This window comes from Cherax quadricarinatus, chromosome 28, assembly GCF_038502225.1.
Source record: "Cherax quadricarinatus isolate ZL_2023a chromosome 28, ASM3850222v1, whole genome shotgun sequence".
Taxonomy (NCBI): domain Eukaryota; kingdom Metazoa; phylum Arthropoda; class Malacostraca; order Decapoda; family Parastacidae; genus Cherax; species Cherax quadricarinatus.
This window is the reverse complement of record NC_091319.1, coordinates 10561248-10586669: the sequence shown is the minus strand read 5'-3', so window position 1 is coordinate 10586669 and position 25422 is coordinate 10561248. Positions and strand designations below refer to the sequence as shown.

The following is a 25422-nucleotide window of genomic DNA, read 5'->3' as shown; positions in this document are numbered from 1 at the left end:
TATTGTCAGGGAAAGTAATAAGTATTTTGAGTACACCATGGCAAATACAATCATATCGCCACAGTCAAGACTACACAGGTGGAAAGAGACGACTGTTGCAGAAATGTATTTGCTTTTTGCAACAATAATACTTATGCCTCATGTCTATAAGCATAATATAAAAGCATACTGGTCCACAGATCGGCTAATTTCTACCCCGGTCTTCAGTGAAATCATCCCAGTGAACAGGTTTATCTTACTATTACGTATGTTGCACTTCTCTGACAAAACCAGGCCTGACAGAAGTGACAGGTTATACAAGATTAAAAATGTTTTCATGTATCTCAAACAACAAAAGTTCAGCATATACTTTTATCCATTCAAGAATCTTGTAATTGACGAGTCTTTGATTTTGTTCAAAGGTAGACTGTCATTCAAGCAGTATATACCGAGCAAGAGGAAATGCTTTGGTATAAAACTGTTTGTACTCTGTGACTGTGACAGTGGCCTGGTGTTGGATATTGTTGTATACACGGGAAGTAAAACATTGAAAGATACCAAGATGTTATTGGGTATCTCAGGTGATGTAGTGAGAAACATGATGGCACCTTATCTTGGTAAGGGGCATACATTATATACCGATAACTGGTACACAAGCCCATTACTCGGTGATTTCATGCGAGTTATCAAGACAGATGTGTGTGGCACAGTGTGCTCTAATCGTAAACATATGCCCAGGCTCAATGCAGGTGCTCGTGGTGATGACGTTCAGGTGTTTACTGCCAATGGCATCATGGCATTACGGTGGCATGACAAACAAGATGTCACATTGTTGACAACCATTCACCGTAATGAAATGCAAGGCAGTGGCAAAGTTGATCGAGTGACTAATGAACGTATTCGAAAACCAGTGTCAGTGATTGATTATACACAAAACATGTGCTTGGTTAACAAATGTGACATGCAGATTGGTTTTGTTGATTGTGTTCGTAAGAGTTACAAGTGGTACATGAAACTTTTCTTCCATCTCTTGGACATTTCAATGCTCAATGCATATAATATGTACCAAATAAAGACTGGCAACAGACCACCGTATGGTGAATTTTGTTTGTCTGTTGTCAGAAAACTCATAATGAAGTACCAGGTAAGAACACCTGCTATACAACAAGGTCCTCGAATTACTCAGGATATACTCAAGCGTTTGAGGAGGGAAGGTGATCATTTCATAATACAGCTTCCTTCAACTCAGAAGAAATTTGCTCAGAAGAGATGCATCGTCTGTGCACAAACAAAACGATGGCAACAAAGACGCAAAGACACTCGGTTTATGTGTGAGGAATGTAAGGTACCTCTGTGCATGGTGCCTTGTTTCAAGGAGTTCCACAAGCTCCAGCAGTTCTAAAACCATGTCCAGTGATTGTAAATATGTAAATATATGATAGAACATTAGTATTATACAAGATTTGTGCATGTTTATTGTAATAAACAACAGTGGTAAACAATAATATGATAATAACTTTAGTGCGGTTATTGTGTTCAATACAGTGAGTTTATATATATACATTATATACAGTATTGGTCTCTCAGGCCCCAAATGTTAGTAGGAAAAGAAAAAAATTGGAAAAGAAAAGAAAAAACTATAAAAACCGCTAAATAAAGTAATGCGCGTATGTGGAATTCGTCGATGTTGCCGCCACCACATCATTTTGGACAAACTTCTTGGCACTGTGTCTCGGTAAGTACTGATCAGAAAATTTTTTTTTGTCTTATTACCTTCACAAAAATATGCTCTTTAATTCTGTAATAAAAACAATTTTTTTTTTTTTTTTTTTTTTTTTTTCAAAATTTCTTGGACACTGGAGCACCACTTCAGATTTTGGCCTTGGACCCTGAAGGGGTTAATATGGCATCTTCGAGACTAATAAGACACTCTTAGTGATTTTAACATGTACCTGCATGCCAGCATAGTGTGTAAGTTTATTTAGGTACAGGTACACAAGTATAATTATCACTTACGTATATATAAAATATGAAATAACTTAAAACACTTGAAATTTTGGAAAGTTTCCAGACATAATAGAGAATCGTGCTTACAGAGAATGTAAATGCATTAGAAAGTCAATTGGGGGGGAGCTGTACAGAGAGATTTGGTCATAATTTGAAATCTCTGCATTAGCAGAACGCCATCAGGCGAAATGCCGTAAAGCGGGGCCCTACTGTATATAAGTTTTGTATCAACTCTACTTGTCAGATTTATAATTTTGCTATTTTATTTTTTAATTAAGTTTAAATAAATTAATTGTAATACACTTGTTGCATATAGAATAAATAATTAGAAGCCAATTTATATATCATATGCATTTTCTTTGAAAATACAGGTAAACTCTTTTTGTATTTCATTTATTACCTGCAAATACCACTGATGGCCAGAATTAACCTGGTAGAGGCCATCAGTATTTAAGAGGAATCCATCAACACCTGAGAACTGTCGGAGGGCCTCAAACTCTGGCAGATCTTCAGCAAAGTGTGCCACTATTTGCGGCCTACTCAAGTTACTCTCACTCATGTAGGGCTGTTCACGATCCTGTAAGATTCATACATAAACTAATAGAGAATTATGCATCTAATCTCATCATAAATATCTTCCCATAAAGAATTATGCATCTAATCTCATCATAGATGATATATTCCCTGGATGTAATAAGAAAAATGACTATATCTTGGCTACAGATAAATTTTTCTTAAACGAATTTCCTTTAAAATAATTCTTAAAACAAAACTGAATACGGTAAAACCTCTCATTAACAGATTTCGGCAGTTTCAGACAAAAAAAGTGACCAAACGTGAGAAGCATCAGACAAAATGGAAAAATATCTGTAATTCTGGATTTTGTCCATTAGCACGTGATTTTAATGATGACTTGTAAATATTTCGATCTCGGTTAATATTTTACCTAATGCATTCATACTTTGGGTTTGTACCTTTTATGCATGTATAAAGAGCTTCCATTTATTTGGTAAAAATTGGTGAAAAACTAAAGATTTAATTATTTGCATTGTGTTAGCATGGGAGTGGTTTTCAGGCAATGAGGAGGAAAAGACGGTAGATGGATAACCACCAAGCCAGTGAGGGAGGCCCAGCCTCAGCAGAGGGAAAGGAAAGGGTGGGAGAGGAGAGAGGGTTGGCTGAGTCAAAGAGGAAGGCCAAACTGGTGGCCATGTGCTTTCACTGCTTCCCTGCCTCCTTCCCTGCATGTATAAAGAGCTCATTTTTTGTGTACAGATTGTTGAAGATCTGTACTGTATTTTTTTTTTTTTTTTTCTCCAACAAGTCGGCCATCTCCCACCGAGGCAGGGTGACCCAAAAAAGAAAGAAAATCCTCAAAAAGAAAATACTTTCATCATCATTCAACACTTTCACCACACTCACACATTATCACTGCTTTTGCAGAGGCGCTCAGAATACAACAGTTTAGAAGCATATACATATAAAGATACACAACATATCCCTCCAAACTGCCAACATCCCAAACCCCTCCTTTAAAGTGCAGGCATTGTACTTCCCATTTCCAGGACTCAAGTCTGACTATATGAAAATAACCGGTTTCCCTGAATCCCTTCACTAAATATTACCCTGCTCACACTCCAACAGATCGTCAGGTCCCAAGTATCATTCGTCTCCATTCACTCCTATCTAACACGCTCATGCACGCTTGCTGGAAATCCAAGCCCCTCGCCCACAAAACCTCCTTTACTCCCTCTTTCCAACCCTTTCGAGGACGACCTCTACCCCTCTTTCCTTCCCCTATAGATTTATATGCTTTCCATGTCATTCTACTTTGATCCATTCTCTCTAAATGACCAAACCACCTCAACAACCCCTCTTCTGCCCTCTGACTAATGCTTTTATTAACTTCACACCTTCTCCTAATTTCCACACTCCGAATTTTCTGCATAATATTTACACCACACATTGCTCTTAGACAGGACATCTCCACTGCCTCCAACCGTCTCCTCGCTGCTGCATTTACCACCCAAGCTTCACATCCATGTAAGAGTGTTGGTACTACTATACTTTCATACATTCCCTTCTTTGCCTCCATAGATAACGTTTTTTGACTCCACATATACCTCAACGCACCACTCACCTTTTTTCCCTCATCAATTTTATGATTAACCTCATCCTTCATAAATCCATCCGCTAACACGTCAACTCCCAAGTATCTGAAAACATTCACTTCTTCCATACTCCTCCTCCCCAATTTGATATCCAATTTTTCTTTATCTAAATCATTTGATACCCTCATCACCTTACTCTTTTCTATGTTCACTTTCAACTTTCTACCTTTACACACATTCTCAAACTCATCCACTAACCTTTGCAATTTTTCTTTAGAATCTCCCATAAGCACAGTATCATCAGCAAAAAGTAACTGTGTCAATTCCCATTTTGAATTTGATTCCCCATAATTTAATCCCATCCCTCTCCCGAACACCCTAGCATTTACTTCTTTTACAACCCCATCTATAAATATATTAAACAACCATGGTGACATTACACATCCCTGTCTAAGACCTACTTTTACCGGGAAGTATTCTCCCTCTCTTCTACACACCCTAACCTGAGCCTCACTATCCTCATAAAAGCTCTTTACAGCATTTAGTAACTTACCACCTATTCCATATACTTGCAACAACTGCCACATTGCTCCTCTATCCACTCTATCATATGCCTTTTCTAAATCCATAAATGCAATAAAAACTTCCTTACCTTTATCTAAATACTGTTCACATATATGCTTCAATGTAAACACTTGATCTACACATCCCCTACCCACTCTGAAGCCTCCTTGCTCATCCGCAATCCTACATTCTGTCTTACCTCTAATTCTTTCAGTTATAACCCTACCGTATACTTTTCCTGGTATACTCAGTAAACTTATTCCTCTATAATTTTTACAATCTCTTTTGTCCCCCTTCCCTTTATATAAAGGGACTATACATGCTCTCCGCCAATCCCTAGGTACCTTCCCCTCTTTCATACATTTATTAAACAAAAGTACCAACCACTCCAACACTATATCCCCCCCCCTGCTTTTAACATTTCTGTCATGATCCCATCAGTTCCAGCTGCTTTACCCCCTTTCATTCTACGTAATGCCTCACGTACCTCCACCACACTTACATTCTGCTCTTCTTCACTCCTAAAAGATGGTATACCTCCCTGGCCAGTGCATGAAATTACCGCCTCCCTTTCTTCCTCAACATTTAAAAGTTCCTCAAAATATTCTCGCCATCTACCTAATACCTCCCTCTCTCCATCTACTAACTCCCCTACTCTGTTTTTAACTGACAAATCCGTACTTTCCCTAGGCTTTCTTAACTTGTTTAACTCACTCCAAAATTTTTTCTTATTTTCATTAAAATTTCTTGACAGTGCCTCTCCCTCTCTTTCATCTGCTCTCCTTTTGCACTCTCTCACCACTCTCTTCACCTTTCTTTTACTCTCCATATACTCTGCTCTTCTTATAACACTTCTGCTTTGTAAAAACCTCTCGTAAGCTACCTTTTTCTCTTTTATCACACCCTTTACTTCATCATTCCACCAATCACTCCTCTTTCCTCCTGCCCCCACCCTCCTATAACCACAAACTTCTGCCCCACATTCTAATACTGCATTTTTAAAACTATTCCAACCCTCTTCAAGCCCCCCACTACTCATCTTTGCACTAGCCCACCTTTCTGCCAATAGTCGCTTATATCTCGCCCGAACTTCCTCCTCCCTTAGTTTATACACTTTCACCTCCCTCTTACTTGTTGTTGCCACCTTCCTCTTTTCCCATCTACCTCTTACTCTAACTGTAGCTACAACTAAATAATGATCCGATATATCAGATCATTAATCAGATCATTAATTAATGTTGTGTTAGTGATTGGGTAGCAGAGAGGTCAGATGGAAGGAGGTGGTTGGGTGTGAGAACCCAGGAGGGATGTTGCTGTTCACAACATGTTCTTTAATTGGCCAAGGTGCAATACTCTTCATCTGTCTTCACACACTACAGTACACTCACACACACACCTACCCACCCTCTCACATTTGCCCTCCCCTCAACGTGAGAAATAAAACTGTACTAAATTGTCCATTACAAGCATTAAATTAATGTAATAAAATTAGAAGCAAATATTTATAACTTGCTGCAGATATTTGTAACTTTGCCTGTAAGTGTAACAGGTGCCAGAATGGTGATTATCACAGTGAATGATAAGGAGTGGTACATTTCCAGGGGATGGTTCCCTAGTGACACCTGCTGTATCTAAATATCAAAGATGCAATGAAATCCTTGTACCATATGTAGAATATCAATCGGAATATTACCAGAATGAGAAATCTGTGACGTAGTTTGCTAGAAGGCTGTATGCATCCATATTGAGGCCCTTCATCATAGAGTTCTCCTGTTGGATCATACGTTGGCACGTACCTGAGAAATGATAAATGTAATTTATGACAGGAAGTCACAGTATGCCTACTTCTACTACATAAAGAACACAAGTTTTTCTCGGGATGTACATGCCAACACTTACTAAATTAACTTTGGTATTAAAAAATTATGAGACTTACATTATCTGTAGAAGAGCTGAAAATGCTTGTTGCACTGTTGCAGGTGACAGTTGTCAACTGCTTGCATTAAGAACCAAATTTTTTTGAGGGAAAACATGTATTACTGAATGTAATGGCATTTAAGAAAATGCATATACTCTAACAAAGTGGAGGTGTGGTGTGAGTATAGTCAAAGACGTGAACCACCAAGAAAATACCTAAATTACTTATTGTATACAAATACATACCAGAAATTCAGAATCTAACACTTGTGAGAACTAGAAACCTCATTTTGGTAGTCAGGACAATGATAGTGTCATTTAGTTAAAGGATTTATATTTTCTCTCGGATTCTGTAAGGAAAAATTTTTTTTATATTTTAATTAGCACTGTATAGCCCTTGTGGTTTAGCACTTCTTTTTGATAATAATAATAATAATTTATATTTTAATAATCTTGCCATACACACACACACAGACACAGGAAATTGTAACCACTGTCGGGTTTTGTTTTGCACCATGGCCACTAAGCCTAATGCTGCCATCTAGTGAGAGCTTAGGTCTATCTAGAACTCACTTCACCAGACGTACCTGCCTTACTCACATTCCAAACAACCTAGCAAATGAATATACTCGCAGAAAACTCTCATCTGGCCATTGGCCTGGCAGGACTAGCATCCAGCTCTGTGCTTTTATAAAAGTAAACCCTAAGGCTCACCTTCGAAGCAGTATCCTTACCCCACTGGATAAAGTCTATTAATTTATTTTATTTTATTTATTTTATGTCTTTGCAAACAGTACATTGAGATTTTGTATTTACAATAGTGGGTTGCAATGCAAAGAGAGCCTCTATTATGCCTAGGTATTATGGGCCAACTTAACATTATTGGCTTATAGTCTACTTAACACTAAGGAGTATATCATAGTTGTACAGTAGGATAGTAATTATTTCATAGTTGTACAGTAGAATATTAATTATAAATGAATCAAAATTTGTACAAGACGAAGATATATTTATATTCGAAAATGCTTTTTGTGAAAACAATGATTCAATTATATTCCTGTCAACAATGGATAAAAGGTTCAAAGTGATTGTTTCATGTTCAAAGTGGCTTTCGAGAAGAGTCTTAAACTGATTTTCTGACTAGATTATTTTAATAACTTCTGGTAATGAATTCCATATTTTGGGGCCCTTTATGTGCATAGTTTTTACACAGTGTGATATGGACACGAGGTATATCAAAAAGAGATCTGTGTCTTGTGTTGTGGTCGTGTGTCCTGTTTAGGTTGGTGAGGAGAAGTTTGAGTGGAGGGTTTAGATTTGCGTGTATTGTTCTGTGTATGTAGTAGGCACAAGAATAGGCACAATGTTGTTGATCCCCATGCACAAATTCCATATGTAAGATAAGGGTATATGAGTGAATGGTACAGTGCCAGGAGAGCTGATTGTGGAACATAATACCTTATCTTTGATAGTATGCCTACAGTCTTGGAGATTTTCTTGATGATTTGTTGTATGTGTGTGTCCAGAACTTAAGGCTACTGTCAAGGTGGATACCTAGGAATTTTCCCTCTGCAAGTCTTGTGACTGGTGATCCATTTAGCGTTATGTTAATTGGATCATTTGCAGCTTTGTTTCCAAACTGAATGAAATAGGTTTTATCAGTGTTCAGGGTAAGTTTGTTAGTCATCATCCAGGCAGATATTTTTTGTAATTCAACATTGACTGTGTTTGCTAGTATGACTGTGTTTGGGTGGGAAAAGACATAAGTTGTGTCATCTGCAAATAATATGGGTTTGAGTAAGCTGTGATGCATTCGGTAGATCATTGATGTAGATGAGAAAGAGGAGTGGTCCAAGGACGCTTCCTTGTGGGACTCCTACTGTGATTGGTTGGGTGGAAGAGTTTGCATCATTTGCATATACATATTGAGTTCTGTTACTAAGGTATGATTTTAGGTAGTTGAGGGAGTGGCCTCTGATACCATAGTGCATTAATTTGGAATACAGCAGTTCATGGTCGACTGTATCGAAAGTTTTACGTAAATCAATGAAAATGCCCAGCGGGACTTCTTTCTTTTCAAGTGCGGTATATATTAGTTCTAGCATGTGTATGATAGCATCATTTGTGCTTTTATTATTCCTGAATCCAAACTGACAAGGGTTTAATATGTTGTGTGAAACGAGGTAGGAATAGATCCGTCTATGAATTAATTTTTCAAAGATTTTAGAGAGCAGTGGTAAGTTAGATATTGGTCTACAGTTATTATTCAAGTCAGCTTGGTCACCTCCTTTATGGATCGGAGTGACCCTCGCTATTTTGAGGATTGTTGGGAAGGTAGATGATTCAATGGATTTGTTAAAGAGCGTTGCAATAATTGGTGACAATACTTGAGAAGCTTTTTTGTACATAAAAGCAGGCAAGTTGTTTATGTCTCCTGCCTTGTTTTTAAGGGTGTTTATGATGAGTGTAACTTCAATGGGGTTGGTTGGGGCTAGGAATAGTGTATTTGGTTAGGTACCTATGAGGTAGTCTGATGGACGGGTGTTTGTGCTTGGTATTTTGTTTGCTAGATTTTTTTCCTATGGTGGAGAAGAAAACATTGTCTGTTTGCTGTTTCAGTTCGAGTGAGTAGGGGTTCATCTGATTTTGTTAGTTTGATTGTTTTGTTTTTGGATAACTTTTTAGTTCCAAGAATTTCAGATAGAGTTTGCCAGGTTTTTTTCATATCACCTTTGATGTTATGTAGTCTATTTTCATAATACAATTTTTTTGACCTTCTTATCAGGCTGGTAAGTGCTGACGAGTAACTTTTCGACTGTTCTCTAGTTGTTTGACCCATTCTATACTGTTTTTCATACTTGTGCTTTGTGTTAATGGATTTGAGGATGCTTGGTGTTAGCCAGGGATTATTCAGTCTCTTTGCTGTGATCTGTTTAGTTTTTCTGGGGCAATGTCTGTTATAGAGGCATTGGGCTTTTTTTTAGAAAATTATTTATACATTCATTCATATCTGTGTATGTTTCGAGCTCATTTTGCCAATCGATGTTATTCATAGCTGCTATAAAGTTGTTAACTGCTGTCTTGTTATGTAGTCTGAAGGTTACTTTAGTAATGTCTTATGGGTATACCACAGTTAAAGGGTTAATGAAAAAATTACCCCTCAAGGGAGGTTTCTTGACAATGGTGAGGGGCTCTTGATCTAGGAAATTGGATCTACACTCCGGTTCCCTGAATTGAATCTGAATACCTTCCATCTTCCCCACAGGCGCTGTATAATCCTATGGGTTTAGCACTGCCCCATGATTATAATTATAATAACGAAAAAATTAGTATGTCCCAATAAAGTGTCTTAAATCCAGAACTGTCCATCATTGTTGCAGTCCACTAGGTAAATTGATTTCAAATTTAACTGACAAGTCTGTTCATTCCAGAATTGTTCATTACGATGATATGGAAAATGGCATTTCAGGACATCCTCTCTTTGTTAGCCCGTTAAATTGAGGTTACAGTAAATATATGTAGTAGTCTACCTGCTGAAGCAACAACAGCATTTTATTTAGAAAACTACTCAAGACAGAATGGGAAGATCCTACACAAGCTACAGGCATAGCAACATCACTGCATTTATTACAGTATTATATTTATTGGGAAGCACAAAACCCATGGGGGTCTACAGCACCTGCACTTTTATACTTTAAACATTGAAGAGAAAGTCTCAGTCATGGGCTGTGTAAGTGAAAGCAATAATGGTAGTGAAGAACCCTTGATTTAGCAACTTTCCCTATGAATAAAATAATAATGACCCCTTTAGTGCTTCCCCATGAATATATTAATAATAAAAATGTCTACTTATTTTTATTAAAAATAAACAAAAATTATCTTCCAGAGAAATACAAAGAAGAAAATAACAACCCTTCAGCACCGGTGCAGAGGAAAACACGCTGGATGTACAACTGGTAGGCAGAATGAAGGTCTTGACTTGGGTGCCACAATACTCTGCCATAGATTGTTTGACCTGGTCCATAGCTCCCCTTGTAGTCTATTTCCTGCATAAACAAAAAGAATTAATGCATTTAATGAGTTTAGTAAAATGGCTGGAGGCAGTGGAGATGGCATGTGTGGTGTGAATATTATTCAGAGAATTTGTAGCTTGAAGATTAGGAGGGCTGAAGAAGGGTTATTCAGGTGGTTTGGACAATAAGAGAAGATGGAATAAAATAACCTGGGTGACTTGGAGGGTGTATAAATCTGTAAGAGAGAGAAGGTGGGGTAGGGGTCATCCTAGGAAAGGGTTCAGGGAGGAAGTTTTGAGTGCAAGGGCCTCTTCAAGGGGGGCTCCTTGGCGTGGTGAATAGGCTCTTGGTCTGAGGAATTAGCCCTGTCGGTCTTCTTCCTCAGACCGAACCTAATTACCCCCCATTCTCCCCTTTTTCCATTCCTCCTCCTCCTCCTCACCCCTCCCTTTTGCCCTTCCTCTTTTTGGCCTTTGGGATTTCTCCCGCAGGCGCGCTAGTTCCTAGGTAGGGGAAAGGACACCGGGGTCCATCCCATTCCGTTGAGGTTCTTGGCGGTGGCATAGTTTGCCGTGGAATCTGGATTGCTTGGGGATGTCCCGATCCCTCTCCGGTATCCCGGAGTAGCTTTGGGTGTCTTTCGGGCGACGGGTGTATCTCTGGAAGCCACCTTTCGGATTCCAGGGGTGGTGGCCGAAGGAGGTATGCTTTGTGGCGGATATCCGGCCGCCCTCTCTTTTGTCCACCGAGGTAGCTCGGCAGATGTGAGGTTGCTATCCCGGATTGCTGGTTTACTGGCATGAAGGGTAGGGTATGGCACGGGTTCCATGCTACATCTGCGCTACTAGCGGTGTTGAGGTCCTCTTGGGCGCGGAGGGAGATTTCCGGCCCTTTCATTCCTCCTGGGAACTATTCCTCCCCGCTCCCCCCTTTTTTTATTCTTTTTTTTTCTTTTTCTTTTCTTTTCTTCTTTTTTTTTCTTAAAAACAAAAAGCAAAGGAGTAACCTAACCATGGCAGCCCTAGTCCATGAACCCACTACCCCCAGGCCCCTTCTTGATACCGCACCCCATTCTGACCCTGCCTTGTGTTTAGACCACTCTTCGGACACTCCTGATGCCCCTGTACCTCTTGCTGGTGCTGTTTCCTCACCCGCTTCAGGTACCGGGGCTTCGACTGACTCCTTCGATTTGTCTGAACTCCGCTCTCCTTTGACTATGCTTCCGGCTTCTCCCTCTACGGTACGGCAATTTTCGAATCGCCCGCCCATAAATGCCAACGTCAATCTCCTGATGATGCTCCTTCGTTACCTTCCCATTCTACTTGGAAAAGACCTACACGTCAAGCACTCCCTCTCCACGCTCAGTTTCGGACCACACAATGGACTAAATTCTTTACTTTAAGACCGACTTCTTCTTCTGCCTACCTTTCTGACCATAGTATTGGCAAAGTGCTCCTGCGTCATGTTGGCAGAGATATTTCATTTCATGCTCTCAAGAGCGGTACGCGCATCGTCACTGTCCAGAATGCTACCCAAGCTCATGATCTTTCTCTCCATTCGAATATCGATACTACTCCTATCACTATTGAAAAACATCTTTCTCTCAATTCTTGTAGTGGTACTGTCATTCTGCCCCATACCATAGTCCAACAGAATTTCCAGTCATGTGGCAATGACATTTTTGAACAGCTGGAACTCCAGGATCTCCCAATCCTCAAAGTAGACACTTATGTCCTTCCTGCCCGGGGGCGGAGACGTTACCCTTGCAATGTGGCTCGTTTAACTTTTGACAGCCGAGAACTCCCGTCCTCTGTATATGTCGCGGGACATCGGTTACAAGTTCGAAAGGTGATACCTACACCGCAACAATGTAGAAATTGCTGGCGTTTTGGTCACCCAGCGAAATATTGCAGATCTATGGCCGAATGCCCAGTCTGTGGTGCCGACGACCATTCTAATACATCTTGCAGTCAACCTCCATCTTGCCTTAATTGTAATGAAGCTCACCCTTCGTACTCCCGCCGTTCCCAGGTCTACTTAAATGAACGTGAAATCCGTTGCCTCAATGAGGCAGAAGGTCTCCCTTATGCTATGGCAGTTACTCATCTCCGCCTCCAAGGGAGACTACCCCGTGTTTCTTATTCTCGTGTTTCCAAACATCCCTCCACTTCTGGGGTCCCATCTTCTGCAGCCTCCTCTGTTGTTACCCCTCCCATAGCCACTACGGCATCTAATCCTTTTGCTGTCCTTGGCTCTGACATCCCGACTACAACTCAGTCTGTTCTCACATTTTCGCGTCCTTCCTCACAAGCCCCAGTATCGACAAGACCTCGTACGACACCTAATACCAATCGCCCCTCTACTCAGAAGTCCAAAAAATCCACATTGCTCAAATCTTCTTTGCCCCTTCCTTCCCTTCTTCCACCTCCACACTTTACCTTTCCAGTCTCTGTACCTAGTTCTTCCCCTCTCTCTGGCTCTATTACAAGTGTGGAGATTCACCCTCCTCCTCGTACTATGCCTTCCACCCCCGTCCCCTCCCAAGTTTCTCCCTCTTCTGCCATCTCCCAGGTTTCTGCCTCTTCTGTCCCCCCCCACACTTCATCTCCAGTCCCTTACACTCTTTCGTCCCCCTCTACTTTGGTACAGTCCATTACTGTCCCAATCTTTACTCACCCTCCTCCTCCTATCATCATATGGTCTCCCATTCATCTTTGAATTCAGAAACACTTGAAGCCATTTCAGAATATATTGCAGAGACTAAACCTTCAATGGACACTGATTCACTTCCTGTTCCTTCTCTTCCCTCTCCTCCATCTTCACAACCCCATTCTTCGCAACGCTCCGTTCCTTCGCTACTTGAACGTCTTCCAATGCCACCACACGTTGACTTTTCTAACCCCTCTAGTCCGTAGGTGCCTTTACCTACAGATTCCTGGTATTTTCTTCATCGCCAATCGTGGCCTATTTACAGTGGAATATCCGCGGCCTCAGGGGTAATCGGGGTGAGCTTCAGATGTTGCTTTCCAGGTTTTCCCCTGTTGGTGCTTGCTTACAAGAACCAAAATTACACTCGGCTGTTTTCCAACCTATCTTAGGCTATAATTTATTGTATTCTTCGGATCCTTTCTCAGATGGGACCTTTAATGAAAGTGCCCTTCTTCTACGCAATGATATTCCGTACTGTCAACTATTTGTCCATACCTCGCTGCATTACACTGCAGCCCGTATCCACTTGAATAAGTGGTTTACAATAAGTTCTTTATATCTCTCTCCTTCTCGGGCATTTTCTATCCCAGACTTTGCCTTTCTTGTTTCATCCTTACCGCCACCACTTCTGTTACTTGGTGATTTTAATGCCCACCATTTCCTCTGGGGGGGGTCTCATTGTGACTCACGTGGCATCCAGTTGGAGGCTTTTCTCGCCTCTCACCCCCTCCATGTTTTAAATACGGGTACTCCCACCCATTTTGATCCTCGTACTCATACTCTCTCTTGCATCGATCTATCAGTCTGCTCTTCCTCCACTGCACTAGACTTCACCTGGTCTGTTCTACCAGACTTACATGACAGCGATCATTTTCCGATCATTCTTACTTCTCCTTCCTATTCACCACCTTTCCGTAGCCCTCGCAGGCAATTTGATCGGGCAAATTGGCATCTTTACTCACACCTCACTGCCTTTAGTGAGGTTCCTTCTTCATCCTCCATTGATGAGCTCCTACACATCTTCTCGACGCCAGTTTATACCGCAGCTTCTCATTCTATACCCCAAACCTCAGGCAGGCATTCTCAGAAGTGCGTGCCTTGGTGGTCTCCTGCTTGTGCTCGTGCAGTACGTTTGAAACGTGCTGCATGGGGCTGGTACCGGTACAATAGAACCGCTGAGAGACTTCTTGATTTTAAGCAGAAGCGTGCAATTGCTCGCCGTGTCATCCGTGAAGCTAAACGCACTTGTTGGCGAGACTGTTTCCACCATCACCTCTGCTTCTTCTGTGAGTGCAGTCTGGAAAAAAGTGAGGAAATTGAGTGGTAAATACTCTCCTGACCCGGCTCCTGTTCTACGGGTCGCTGGTGTTGATGTAGCAAACCCTCTCGACGTTGACATTTAAACCCATGTGTGGTGGCCCAAGTGGAAACACGGTCGACCGCATGCTGGAGAGAAACTGCAATAAGGTGACAGTCAGCGCCTGCACAAGCAATAGCGAAGTCATCAACATAGAGTGATGACCAAATACTGGGTGGAAGAACAGAGGCCAAATCATTTATAGCAAGGAGAAAAAGTGTTGTGCTTAGAACACATCCCTGAGGGACACCTTCAGCTTGGACGAAGTCCGTGGAAAGAACATTATTGACACGAACACGGAAATGTCTGTCAGTTAAAAAGTTCTTAAGGAAGGATGGTAGATTGCCTCGGAGGCCTAAGGAATGGGCCTGGGCCAAAATATTATACCTCCAAGTTGTGTCATATGCCTTCTCAAGGTCAAAAAATATGGCAATAACTGAGTGATTATTCGCAAAGGCATTACGAACATACGTATCCAAGCGTAGTAAGGGGTCTATGGTAGAACGACCCTTACGAAAGCCATATTGACTAGCGGAGAGACTGTTGTGTGTCTCTAAATACCACATTAAACGTCGATTTATGAGACGTTCCATCACTTTGCAAACTGCACTAGTAAGAGCGATGGGGCGATAGTGGGAGGCATCATGTCCTGTAGTACCCGGTTTGCGGAAAGGGAGAACAATGGCAGATTTCCACAGCTGGGGAAGAACTCCTTGTGCCCAAATAAGATTGAAGAGGTGTAAGAGGACTACAAGGGCTGACTGATGTAAATGTTGTAGCATACGAATATGAATGTCGTCGGGCCCAGCTGCCGGTGATCGGCAAGCTGAGAGTGTTGCCTCCAGTTCTTGAAGTGTAAAAGACACATTATACTGTTCTTCTCTGAGAGAAGAAAAGTCCAAGGGTGCTAACTCTCTGGCAGACTTTGAGGAAAGAAATGAGGGGCATAGATGGAGTCCCTGAGAAATACAGACCAGATGATTGCCAATTTCATTGGCAACATCTAGTGGGTTTGCTATATCAACACCGGCAACCCGCAGAACAGGAGCCGGGTCAGGAGAATATTTAACACTCAATTTTCGTACATTTTTCCAGACTGCACTCATAGAGGAAGCAGAGGTGATGGTGGAGACATAATCTTGCCAGCAAATGCGTTTAGCGTCACGGATGACACGGCGAGTGATCGCACGCTTCTGCTTAAAATCAAGAAGTCTCTCTGTGGTTCTGTTGTACCGGTACCTGCCCCATGCAGCGTGTTTCAAACGTACTGCACAAGCACAAGCAGGAGACCACCAAGGCATGCATTTCTGAGAATGCCTGCCTGAAGTTTGGGGTATAGAATGAGAAGCTGCGGTTAAAACGGAGGACGAGAAGAGGTGTAAAAGCTCATCGATGGAGGACGAAGAAGGAACCTCTCTAAAAACAGTTAGGTGTGAGTAAAGGTTCCAATTTGCCTGATCAAATTGCCAGCGTGGGATGCGAAGAGGTGGTGAATATGAAGGGGAAGTAAGAATGATTGGGAAATGATCGCTGTCATGTAAGTCCGGAAGAACAGAATAAGTGAAGTCTAATGCGGCGGAGGAAGAGCAGATTGAGAGATCGATGCAAGAGAGAGTGTGAGTCCGAGGATCAAAATGGGTGTGAGTACCTGTATTTAAAACATGGAGGGGGTGGGTGGCAAGAAAAGCCTCTAACTGAATGCCACGGGAATCACAGTGAGACCCCCCAGAGGAAATGGTGGGCATTAAAATCACCAAGTAATAGAATCGGTGGTGGTAATGACGAAACAAGAAAGGCAATATCCAGAATAGATAATGCCCGAGAAGGAGAGAGATATAAAGAACAGAGCGTATACCACCTATGCAAGTGGATACGGGCTGCTGTGTAATGCAGCGAAGTACGGACAAATAGCTGATGGTATGGAATATCAGTGCGTAGAAGAAGGGCACTTTCATTAAAGGTCCCATCAGGAAAAGGATCTGAAGAATACAATAAATTATAGCCTGAGATGGGAGAGATAACAGCAGAGTGTAATTTTGGTTCCTGTAAGCAAACACCAACAGGGGAAAACTGGGAGAGTAACATCTGAAGCTCACTCCGATTACCCCTGAGGCCGCGTATATTCCACTGTAAATAGGCCATGATTGGCAATGATAAAGATACCTGAAATCCGCAGGTAAGGGTTCCTACGGACTAGAGGGGTTAGAAAAGTCCACATGCGGAGGCAGTGGAAAACGTTCAAGCAGCGAAGGAACGGTGCGCTGTGAAGAAAGGAGTTGCGCAGATGGAGTAGAGGAGAGAGGAGCGGAGGGTGGATCAGTGTCCATTGATGGTTTGGTCTCTGCAATATATTCAGAGATTGCTTCAAGTGTTTCAGAATTCAGAGACGTCGTATGGGAGACAATATTGGAAATGGTAGGGGGAGGATGAGTAAAGATTGGAACTGTAATGGACTGTACCAAGGTAGGGGAGGGCGAAAGGGTGGAGGGAACTGGAGAAGCGTGGAAGGGGACAGAAGAGGCAGAAACCTGGGAGGTGGCAGAAGAGGAAGAAACTTGGGAGGGAACAGGGGAGGAAGGTACAGTACGAGGAGGAGGGTGAACCTCTACACTTGTAACAGAGCCAGTGAGAGGGAGAGAACCAGGTACAGAGACAGGGAAGGGAAAATGAGGAGGTGGAAGATGGGTAGGAGGTGTTAACGGACCTGTTTTTGACTTTTGAGAAGTAGAGGGACGATTGGGAGGTGTCATACGAGATCTCGTCGCTACTGAGGCTTGTGAGAGAGAACACGAAGAAGCAAGATCAGACTGAGACGCTGAAGTAGGGACGTCTGAGCCGAGGACAGCAAAAGAATTAGCTACAGGAGTGACTATGGGAGAGGTAACCACAGAGGTGGGTGCAGAAGATGGGATACCAGAAGTGGGGGGACGTTTTGAAACACGGGAATAAGAAACACGAGGTAGTCTCCCTTGGAGGCGGAGATGAGAAACTGCCATGGCATAAGGGAGACCTTCTGCCTCTTTGAGGTAATGGATTTCCCGCTCGTTTAAGTAGACTTGACAACGGCGAGAGTACGAAGGGTGAGCCTCATGACAATTAAGCCTTTGAGGGTCGACAGGCCCGGTCGGCCAAATTTAAAAAAAAAAAAAATATTTTCTCTTATGAAAAGATAGAGAATCTTTTCCCGATCATAAAGACACCAAAAGTTTGAAATTTGATGGAAAACTTACGGAATTATGCTCTCGCAAAGTTAGCGGTCTCGGCGATGTTTACGCATCGGCGATTTTGCCCACTTTGAGCCCCATTTTCGGCCAATTCCACTGTACTAGTCGACAAAAAACATGAATATTTCGCTAGAACTCCATTTTGTCTATCGAATGGGTGCAAGAAACCACCCATTTATGAAATTCAACTATCCGGTACAGTGGTCAGAATTTAGCAATTTTGCCAATTTCACACAAATTTCAAAAGATGCCAATTTCAGAATAGGGTCCAGAATAAACAAGAAAGACATTCCTGGCACTAAAATGACATATCCTCTGGTCATTAGTCACGTCTCAAGGCCCCTCTTATATTCTTTTGCTTTCCGCTTTGAATTTTTATTCTCAGAAAAAATATAAGATTTACTGTTATGCAGACTACTGCATTAGTGTAAAAAATGGTATAAATATTATTGGCGCACTTGTGAAAGAATATTAGACTCACCAGTTGACGTGTATTGCACGCTTGGCACGATTTGTTTACTTTTGAAATTTGGTAAAAATCGAACATTTCTGCTACTTTGAGCTCAATTTCAAGGTACCTTTCATTGTAAAACCAGTCAAAATCATCTCAATTTCTGTAATATGTCTTCCATTCTATAAAATGAGACCAAGAAAACTAGAATACAACAATAAATACCATACGAAAATACAGTGCAAAGTCGCTGTTTTATTCCAAAAAAATGGTCAAAGTTTTTTTTTTCTCATTATGCACTGTGTGCTGCAGGATTTTTTTTAGACTGTGCACACTGACCACATAGACCCATTCTTTCATATGAAGGCCTACCAGCTTTCTCCCACTAAATTTGAGGGCGCTAGAATTTAGGCGTACTAGTATGTCAAAAACCCTGGGTCGTAAGCCGTACTAGTATGTCCGAAACCCTCAAAGGGTTAAGGCAAGAGGGAGGTCGATTGCAAGACGTATTAGAATGGTCATTGGCACCACAGACTGGGCATTCGGCGATAGATCTGCAATATTTCGCTGGATGGCCAAATCGCCAGCAATTTCTACATTGTTGCGGTGTAGGGATCACCTTTCGAACTTGTAACCGATGTCCTGCTACATAAACTGAGGATGGGAGTTCACGGCTGTCAAAAGTTAAACGAGCCACATTGCTAGGGTATCGTCTCCGCCCGCGGGCAGGAAGAACATAAGTGTCTACCTTGAGGATTGGGAGATCTTGGAGTTCCAGCTGTTCAAGAATGTCATTGCCACATGTCTGGAAATTTTGTTGAACTATTGTATGGGGCAGAATGACGGTACCACTACAAGAATTGAGGGAATGATGTTTTTCAATAGTGACAGGAACAGTATCTATATGGGAAAGAAGAGAAAGATCATGAGCTTGGGTAGCATTCTGTACAGTGATGATGCGAGTACCGCTCTTAAGAGCATGAAAAGAAATATCTTTACCAACATGGCGTAGGAGTGCCTTGCCAATACTGTGGTCGGAAAGATATGCGGTAGAGGAAGTCGGTCGTAAAGTGAAGAATTTAGTCCATTGTGCAGTCTGAAACTGAGCGTGGAAAGGGAGTGCAGGACGTGTCGATCTTTTCTGAGAAGAACGAGAAGGTGGAGAAGTATCATCAGCAGGTAATTGTCGTTGGCATTTAGGCGTGGGACAGGCCGGCGATTTGAAAATTGCCGCACCGTAGAGGGAGAGGCCGGAAGCATAGTCAAAGGAGAGCAGAGGTCAGATAAATCAAAGGAGTCAGTCGAGACCTCAGTACCTGAAGCGGGCGAAGAAACAGCACCGGCAAGAGGTACAGAGGCATGAGGAGTGTCCGAAGAGTGGTTCAAAGACGAGGTGGGGTCAGAACGGGGTGCGGTATCAAGAAGGGGCCCGGGGGTACCAGGTTCATGGATTGAGTTCTCCATGGTTAGGTTACTTCTTTCTTTTGTTTTTAAGAAAAAAAAAAAAAGAAGAAAATAAAATAAAAATAAAAAAAGAATAAAAAAAAAGGGGGGGGGGGACCGGGGAAGGATAGTTCCTAGGAGGAATGAAAGGGTCAGAAATCTCCCTCCGTGCCCAAGAGGACCTCAGCACCGTAAGTAGCGTAGATGCAGCATGGAACCCATGCCATACCCTACCCATCATGCCAGTAAACCAGCAATCTGGGATAGCAACCTCACATCTGCCGAGCTACCTCGGTGGACAAAAGAGAGGGCAGCCGGATATCCGCCACAAAGCATACCTCCTTCGGCCACCACCCCCGGAATCCGAAAGGTGGCTTCCAGAGATACACCCGTCGCCCGAAAGACACCCAAAGCCACGCTCCGGAATACCAGAGAGGGATTGTGACATCCCCAGGCGATCCAGATTCCATGGCAAACTACGCCACCGCCAAGAACCTCAACGGAATGGGATGGACCCCGGTACCCTTTCCCCTACCTAGGAACTAGCGCGCCTGTGGGAAAAATCCCAAAGGCCAAAAAGAGGAAGGGCAAAAGGGAGGGGTGGGGAGGGGGAGGAGGAAAGGGAAAAGGGGAGGATGGGATAGGGAAGGGGGGATTGGGGGGTAATTAGGTTCGGTCTGAGGAAGGAGACCGACAGGTCTAATTCCTCAGACCAAGAGCCTCTTCACCATGCCAAGGAGCCCCCCTTGAAGAGGACAAAAGTATGTAGAGATTGTATATGCCTATCTATTAATATGAGAGTTGAAGGAAAGATGGAATAAAAATAGGGACATTGGATGACAGACAGGGTTTCAGTATCACATTATGGTAAGGAGGTGCTTTTTAACAGTAGTTCTGAAGTGGTTGGCAAATAAGGAACCTCTGAAATTTTCAGGTAAAGAGCTCCAGATTCTAGGGCCCTTTATGTACACTGAGTTTTCTCACAGGTTCAGTCAGACATGAGGAATATCATAGAGATTTTTGTGTCTTGTGTTATGCCTATGAGTTCTGTTACAGCTATCAAAGATTATTATTATTATAATCAGAGCTAGTGCTAAACCTGCAACTGTTATAAAGGAAGAGTTTCAGGGCAGGATTAATATTTAACCCGTAAACAGTCCAGGCAGATCTATGTTCACATGTGTAGTGCTCCAAAAGTAGATCTATGTTTTTTTTTACATATTTTCAAATGTAAAAAAAAAGAAAAAAAGATCTACTTGTTTTACATACTTTCAAATGTTGAAAAAACGTATACAGTGAACCCCCGGTTAATGATATTTTTTCATTCCAGAAGTATGTTCAGGTGCCAGTACTGACCGAATTTGTTCCCATAAGGAATATTGTGAAGTAGATTAGTCCATTTCAGACCCCCAAACATACATGTACAAACGCACTTACATAAATACACTTACATAATTGGTCACATTGGGAGGTGATTGTTAAGCGGGGGTCCACTGTATATACGTTTGGACCGTTTATGGGTTAAATTGATTGTCCTGTATATGTAGTATGCAGAGTAGCATAAGTGAATTTTATGTATATTTAGTAAATTTAAATTTCTGAATAGTGAGGAGTGTGTAGTCTGGCAGTAGAGTGGGTGAACATTCATACTGCCGCATTTTGTTGAGTTATTATTTGCTTTAGGTGATTTCCTGTAGTGGATCCCCAGGCATAAATAGCATAGGTGAGGTAGGGTTAGATTAGAGTACACAGTAATGCATCTTGGAGAGGACGTCAACTGACTTGGATACCTTACTTATGTGCTGAATGTGTGTGTATGATGAATATTGAGTTCCTAAGAATTTTCCTCCATTTTGTCTTGCAATGGGAGAACAGTTACTCATAACATTGACTTGGAAATTTGATGCTCTTTTGCCAGACATCATGTACAAGGTCTTATAAATTGTTAAAAAGTGAGTTTGCCAGTAGTCATCCAGGTAGATATCTTTATGAGCTCCTCATTAACAGTGTTATTGAGAGAAATTGGATTTGGGTGGGAAATGACAAAATTTGTGTCATCTGCAAACAGGATAGGTACAGTCAACAGGCTTATTTCCCTATAATTTTTACATTTTTCTCTTGCCCCTCCTTTTCCCATATTTCAAGGAATTATGGCTGTATAGCCCTTGTGGCTTAGCACTTCTTTTTGATTATAATAACAATCAAGGAATTATGCATGTTCTCTGCCAATCCTTCCATTTTTATATTTCCATCTGTTTGTAGCATCTCTGTCTGACCCTCTTGATTTGGAATACAAAAAATTCTTATGGGAGTATGCTTCAACCAGTACTAAGTACTCCAAGGTACACATTTACAACTAAGCGTTTTACATTACTGTTTCAAAATGGAAACTCTTAAGACCCGAGTTTGAATCATGCAAGTATTCTAAAATTTCAGATAATCTAAAAGTTTGTTTTAGAAGAATTTTTACAAAAACTTATTTGCATGTGTGACATTTAACTATGAACATGAAATACCTTTGAAGATATGAAATTTCCTTTAAATGCATGCTTATATATACAAAAAATTAAACTTGTCAAAGTATACACAATGTTCATAGGACTAAGTAAAAACTGCATGTATCACCTACCTGAACATATAAAAATTAGTCTGCAAAGAAAGAAAGCATTTAGAAGTACATTATTAATGTATAAACGGTTCCTACCTGCAAGTTATCAACCATTCTTGGATCCATGAGGAACATAGTTGGACTGTTTAGGAGCTGGAAGTCTGTGTTGAGGGTGTAGACAAGAGGAACAGGACGATGTGTTTGTTGAATAGCAATAGGCAATGGAAAAGTTGTTGGGGGATGAGGTGTGCATGGAAGTGGATCAGCCACAGTGTAAGCTTGGGTTGGAGCCACAGTGCAAGGGATCAGCTCAAAGATGTACTCTCCAGTATAGTCCTTGAGGTTATAATTGCTAGTGGCTCTCCATACCTAATAAAATATTAAAGATTTTAAAAATATTGTTATTTCTTGCATAAATTCCTTAATTTTTTAATACAAATATATAATGTCCTTAGGATGATTACGTATTTTTCATATACAGTAAATTAAAAAAAATATAGATGCAATATTGTAGACCTGCACTTTAAATACATTACGTATCACTGGAAAAAGTTAAATGCTGGGTAATGATAATCATCGTAGTATTAAAACATCGCAAATATAATGAGAGATCGAGGGTTACAGAGCTGGCAATTCTTCAAACAAGTAACAATGAAGATAATTTGTAAACACTTAAGATATTGAACATTCAATGACACTACTATATGAATTGCTATTAGATACATAATTTCAAGTACAAATATTAATTACCTGTTTTCATCAGTGTGTAATTGATACTGTGTCATTTAAGGATCACTGGCGATAGTCTGGAACTGGAGCTACACTACCTTTTCCTTGGATCAAACCTGATTACTTCTCCTTTCCATTCTCTGTGATTAAGTGATAGGATGATACCAAAATTTTTGCCAATACTAATCTTCAATGTTAGGCTGGTACCAATTCCTTCATAACTGCTACCCACTGACAGCAATACTTTGGTACATCCTTTGTAATAATAATGTACAAATTTACTTCCCAAAGCTGTTGATGCCAACACTGTACAGTACTTCAGTTCACAGTGTGCTTGGAAATTTTTTTTTTTTTTTTTTTTGTTTTTTGTTTTTTTAATCAACGGCTATCTCTTGCCAAGGCAAGGTGACCCCTTAAAAGAAAATACTTACATTCACTCAATCACCATCTTTCTACAAGTGTGCTGCTATCATGATTAGATTACCCTCTGACTGCAACATCCCCACCCCTCCTTCAGAGTGTGGGCACTACTGCCCTTCCCACCATGAGGACTCAAGGCTGAGGGACTGATTACCTCATTTTCCTCCTGTTCTTCAAGTTTCTCCTTTGTATGGTCTGATGAAGCTACTGTGTGGCGAAACGTTTCCTCAATAAAGATACCAAAGAGTTGCACATGTGTCTAATTTATCAACATGTCGGTTCTCTGAACCATTGATCTACAAGGACTCAGATCTGTCAAACTCGTTGCCTTGAATCCCTTCATAAAATTTATCCTGTTCACACTACAGTAGTACATTCATTAAAGACCACTTGGTCTCTATTTACTCCCATCTAACATGCTTGCACAAGCCTGCTGGATGCTCAAGACCCTAACACATAAACCTCTTGTACCCACCTCTCCAACCATTCCTGGGAAGAGCCCTTCTACCTGATTTATACACCTTCATCAACCTATCCCTGTCCATCCTCTCTACATGCCCAAATCATCTCATCTCTGAATCATACCCTTGGTCACCCCTCACAATGCCTTTTGATTTCTACACTATAAATTCTCCACATGACATTCACACCACACACTGCTTTCAAACATGATATCTCCACTGTCTCTAGCCTCTTTTTCACTGTAGCAAACAAAGCCACAGGCTTCCTTTCCTCGAAAATTAACATTTATATTAACACAATAATTACCTGTTCTGGGCCATCCCAAGTAGCAGCTGTCCATAAAAGCTCAAGAGAGAATTGAATATCTAATTCTTCTGGAGCCTTGAGATGGGATGAATAGTCCTCCAGATGTGGATGATGTAATACAAACTGACCACGGAACTTTGCCATGGTCTTCAAGTCAATTACCAACCTACCAGATTCATCAATGGATATTCTTGTTATCTGAAGGTAGAAACAGGTTAAGTTTTTATATGCAGCTACTTTATGTCCAGAGTGCAGGGAGAAAACATGTGCATCACATGTTCAGTAGGCTGAGTATACAGTGTTAGGAGATGTGCACCAATCATAAGCAAAGTATGAAATCAAAATACATGCAACTGTAAAAGTTTACAAGATTATTTAAATACATGGAGCAATTATTATTATTGTAATCAAAAAGAAGCGCTAAACTACATGGAGCAAATGTAATGGAATTTAATGTAGATAAATGCTGTTCTGAGTGACATCTGAATTGTTGTACCTTGGCGCCTCTGCTAAGACAGTGATTATACGTGAATGATGTTGCTGGCTGTCTCCCACCCTGCCTTGATGGGAGACGGCCGATTAAAAAAAAATGCAAAGTAATTAAAATGGGCTAAATGAAAAGCAGGTCCAATAATTGATATAAAATAATAAAAGCCTAAAAAAAAAATTATTGTTACCCTTTGATCTTTTGCCATATAAACAAAATGTTAATGCCAGAAAATCACATAAATGCAGTTGTGTGAGACTTATTCCTATCACATTATTGTGGATGATTTACGAAGCACTAGAACAATTTGATTGTGTAGGGATTTTAACATTAAAACTTGCTAACCTCATTATTAATTTCTTACAATCAATAAAAATTTCTATCATAACTAATTTACTGTTATTCAGCATCGTATACAGTATACCATAATCACAATATAATCAGAAAACATACAAAGTCCACTAGTTGCAGTCAAAACCATATCCATAATTTGTTTGAAGTTGCAGCAAATTTTAATAAAAGGGAAATTCTCTCCACTATTTACTTTGAAAGATGAGTTTGTGTATTCTTACTCAGCCACTTGAGCCTCTCAACAAACACTTTTTTTTTTTGCCACCCTGACACACTTATCACCA

At 41.1% G+C, this 25422-nt stretch overlaps 1 protein-coding gene across 1 annotated transcript in view; it reads right to left on the bottom strand.

Moving 5' to 3' along the window:
• LOC128693156 (extracellular matrix organizing protein FRAS1-like) overlaps window positions 1–25422 on the bottom strand; it is a 252677-nt gene that overhangs the window by 5471 nt on the left and 221784 nt on the right. Inside the window, exons 41-45 of the mRNA XM_070089393.1 lie at window positions 24301–24498; window positions 22480–22752; window positions 10491–10624; window positions 6355–6457; window positions 2387–2563 (exon numbers count right to left, since the gene is read on the bottom strand). Coding sequence (XP_069945494.1) covers window positions 2387–2563; window positions 6355–6457; window positions 10491–10624; window positions 22480–22752; window positions 24301–24498 — 885 coding nt within the window. The remainder of the gene's footprint in view (window positions 1–2386; window positions 2564–6354; window positions 6458–10490; window positions 10625–22479; window positions 22753–24300; window positions 24499–25422) is intronic.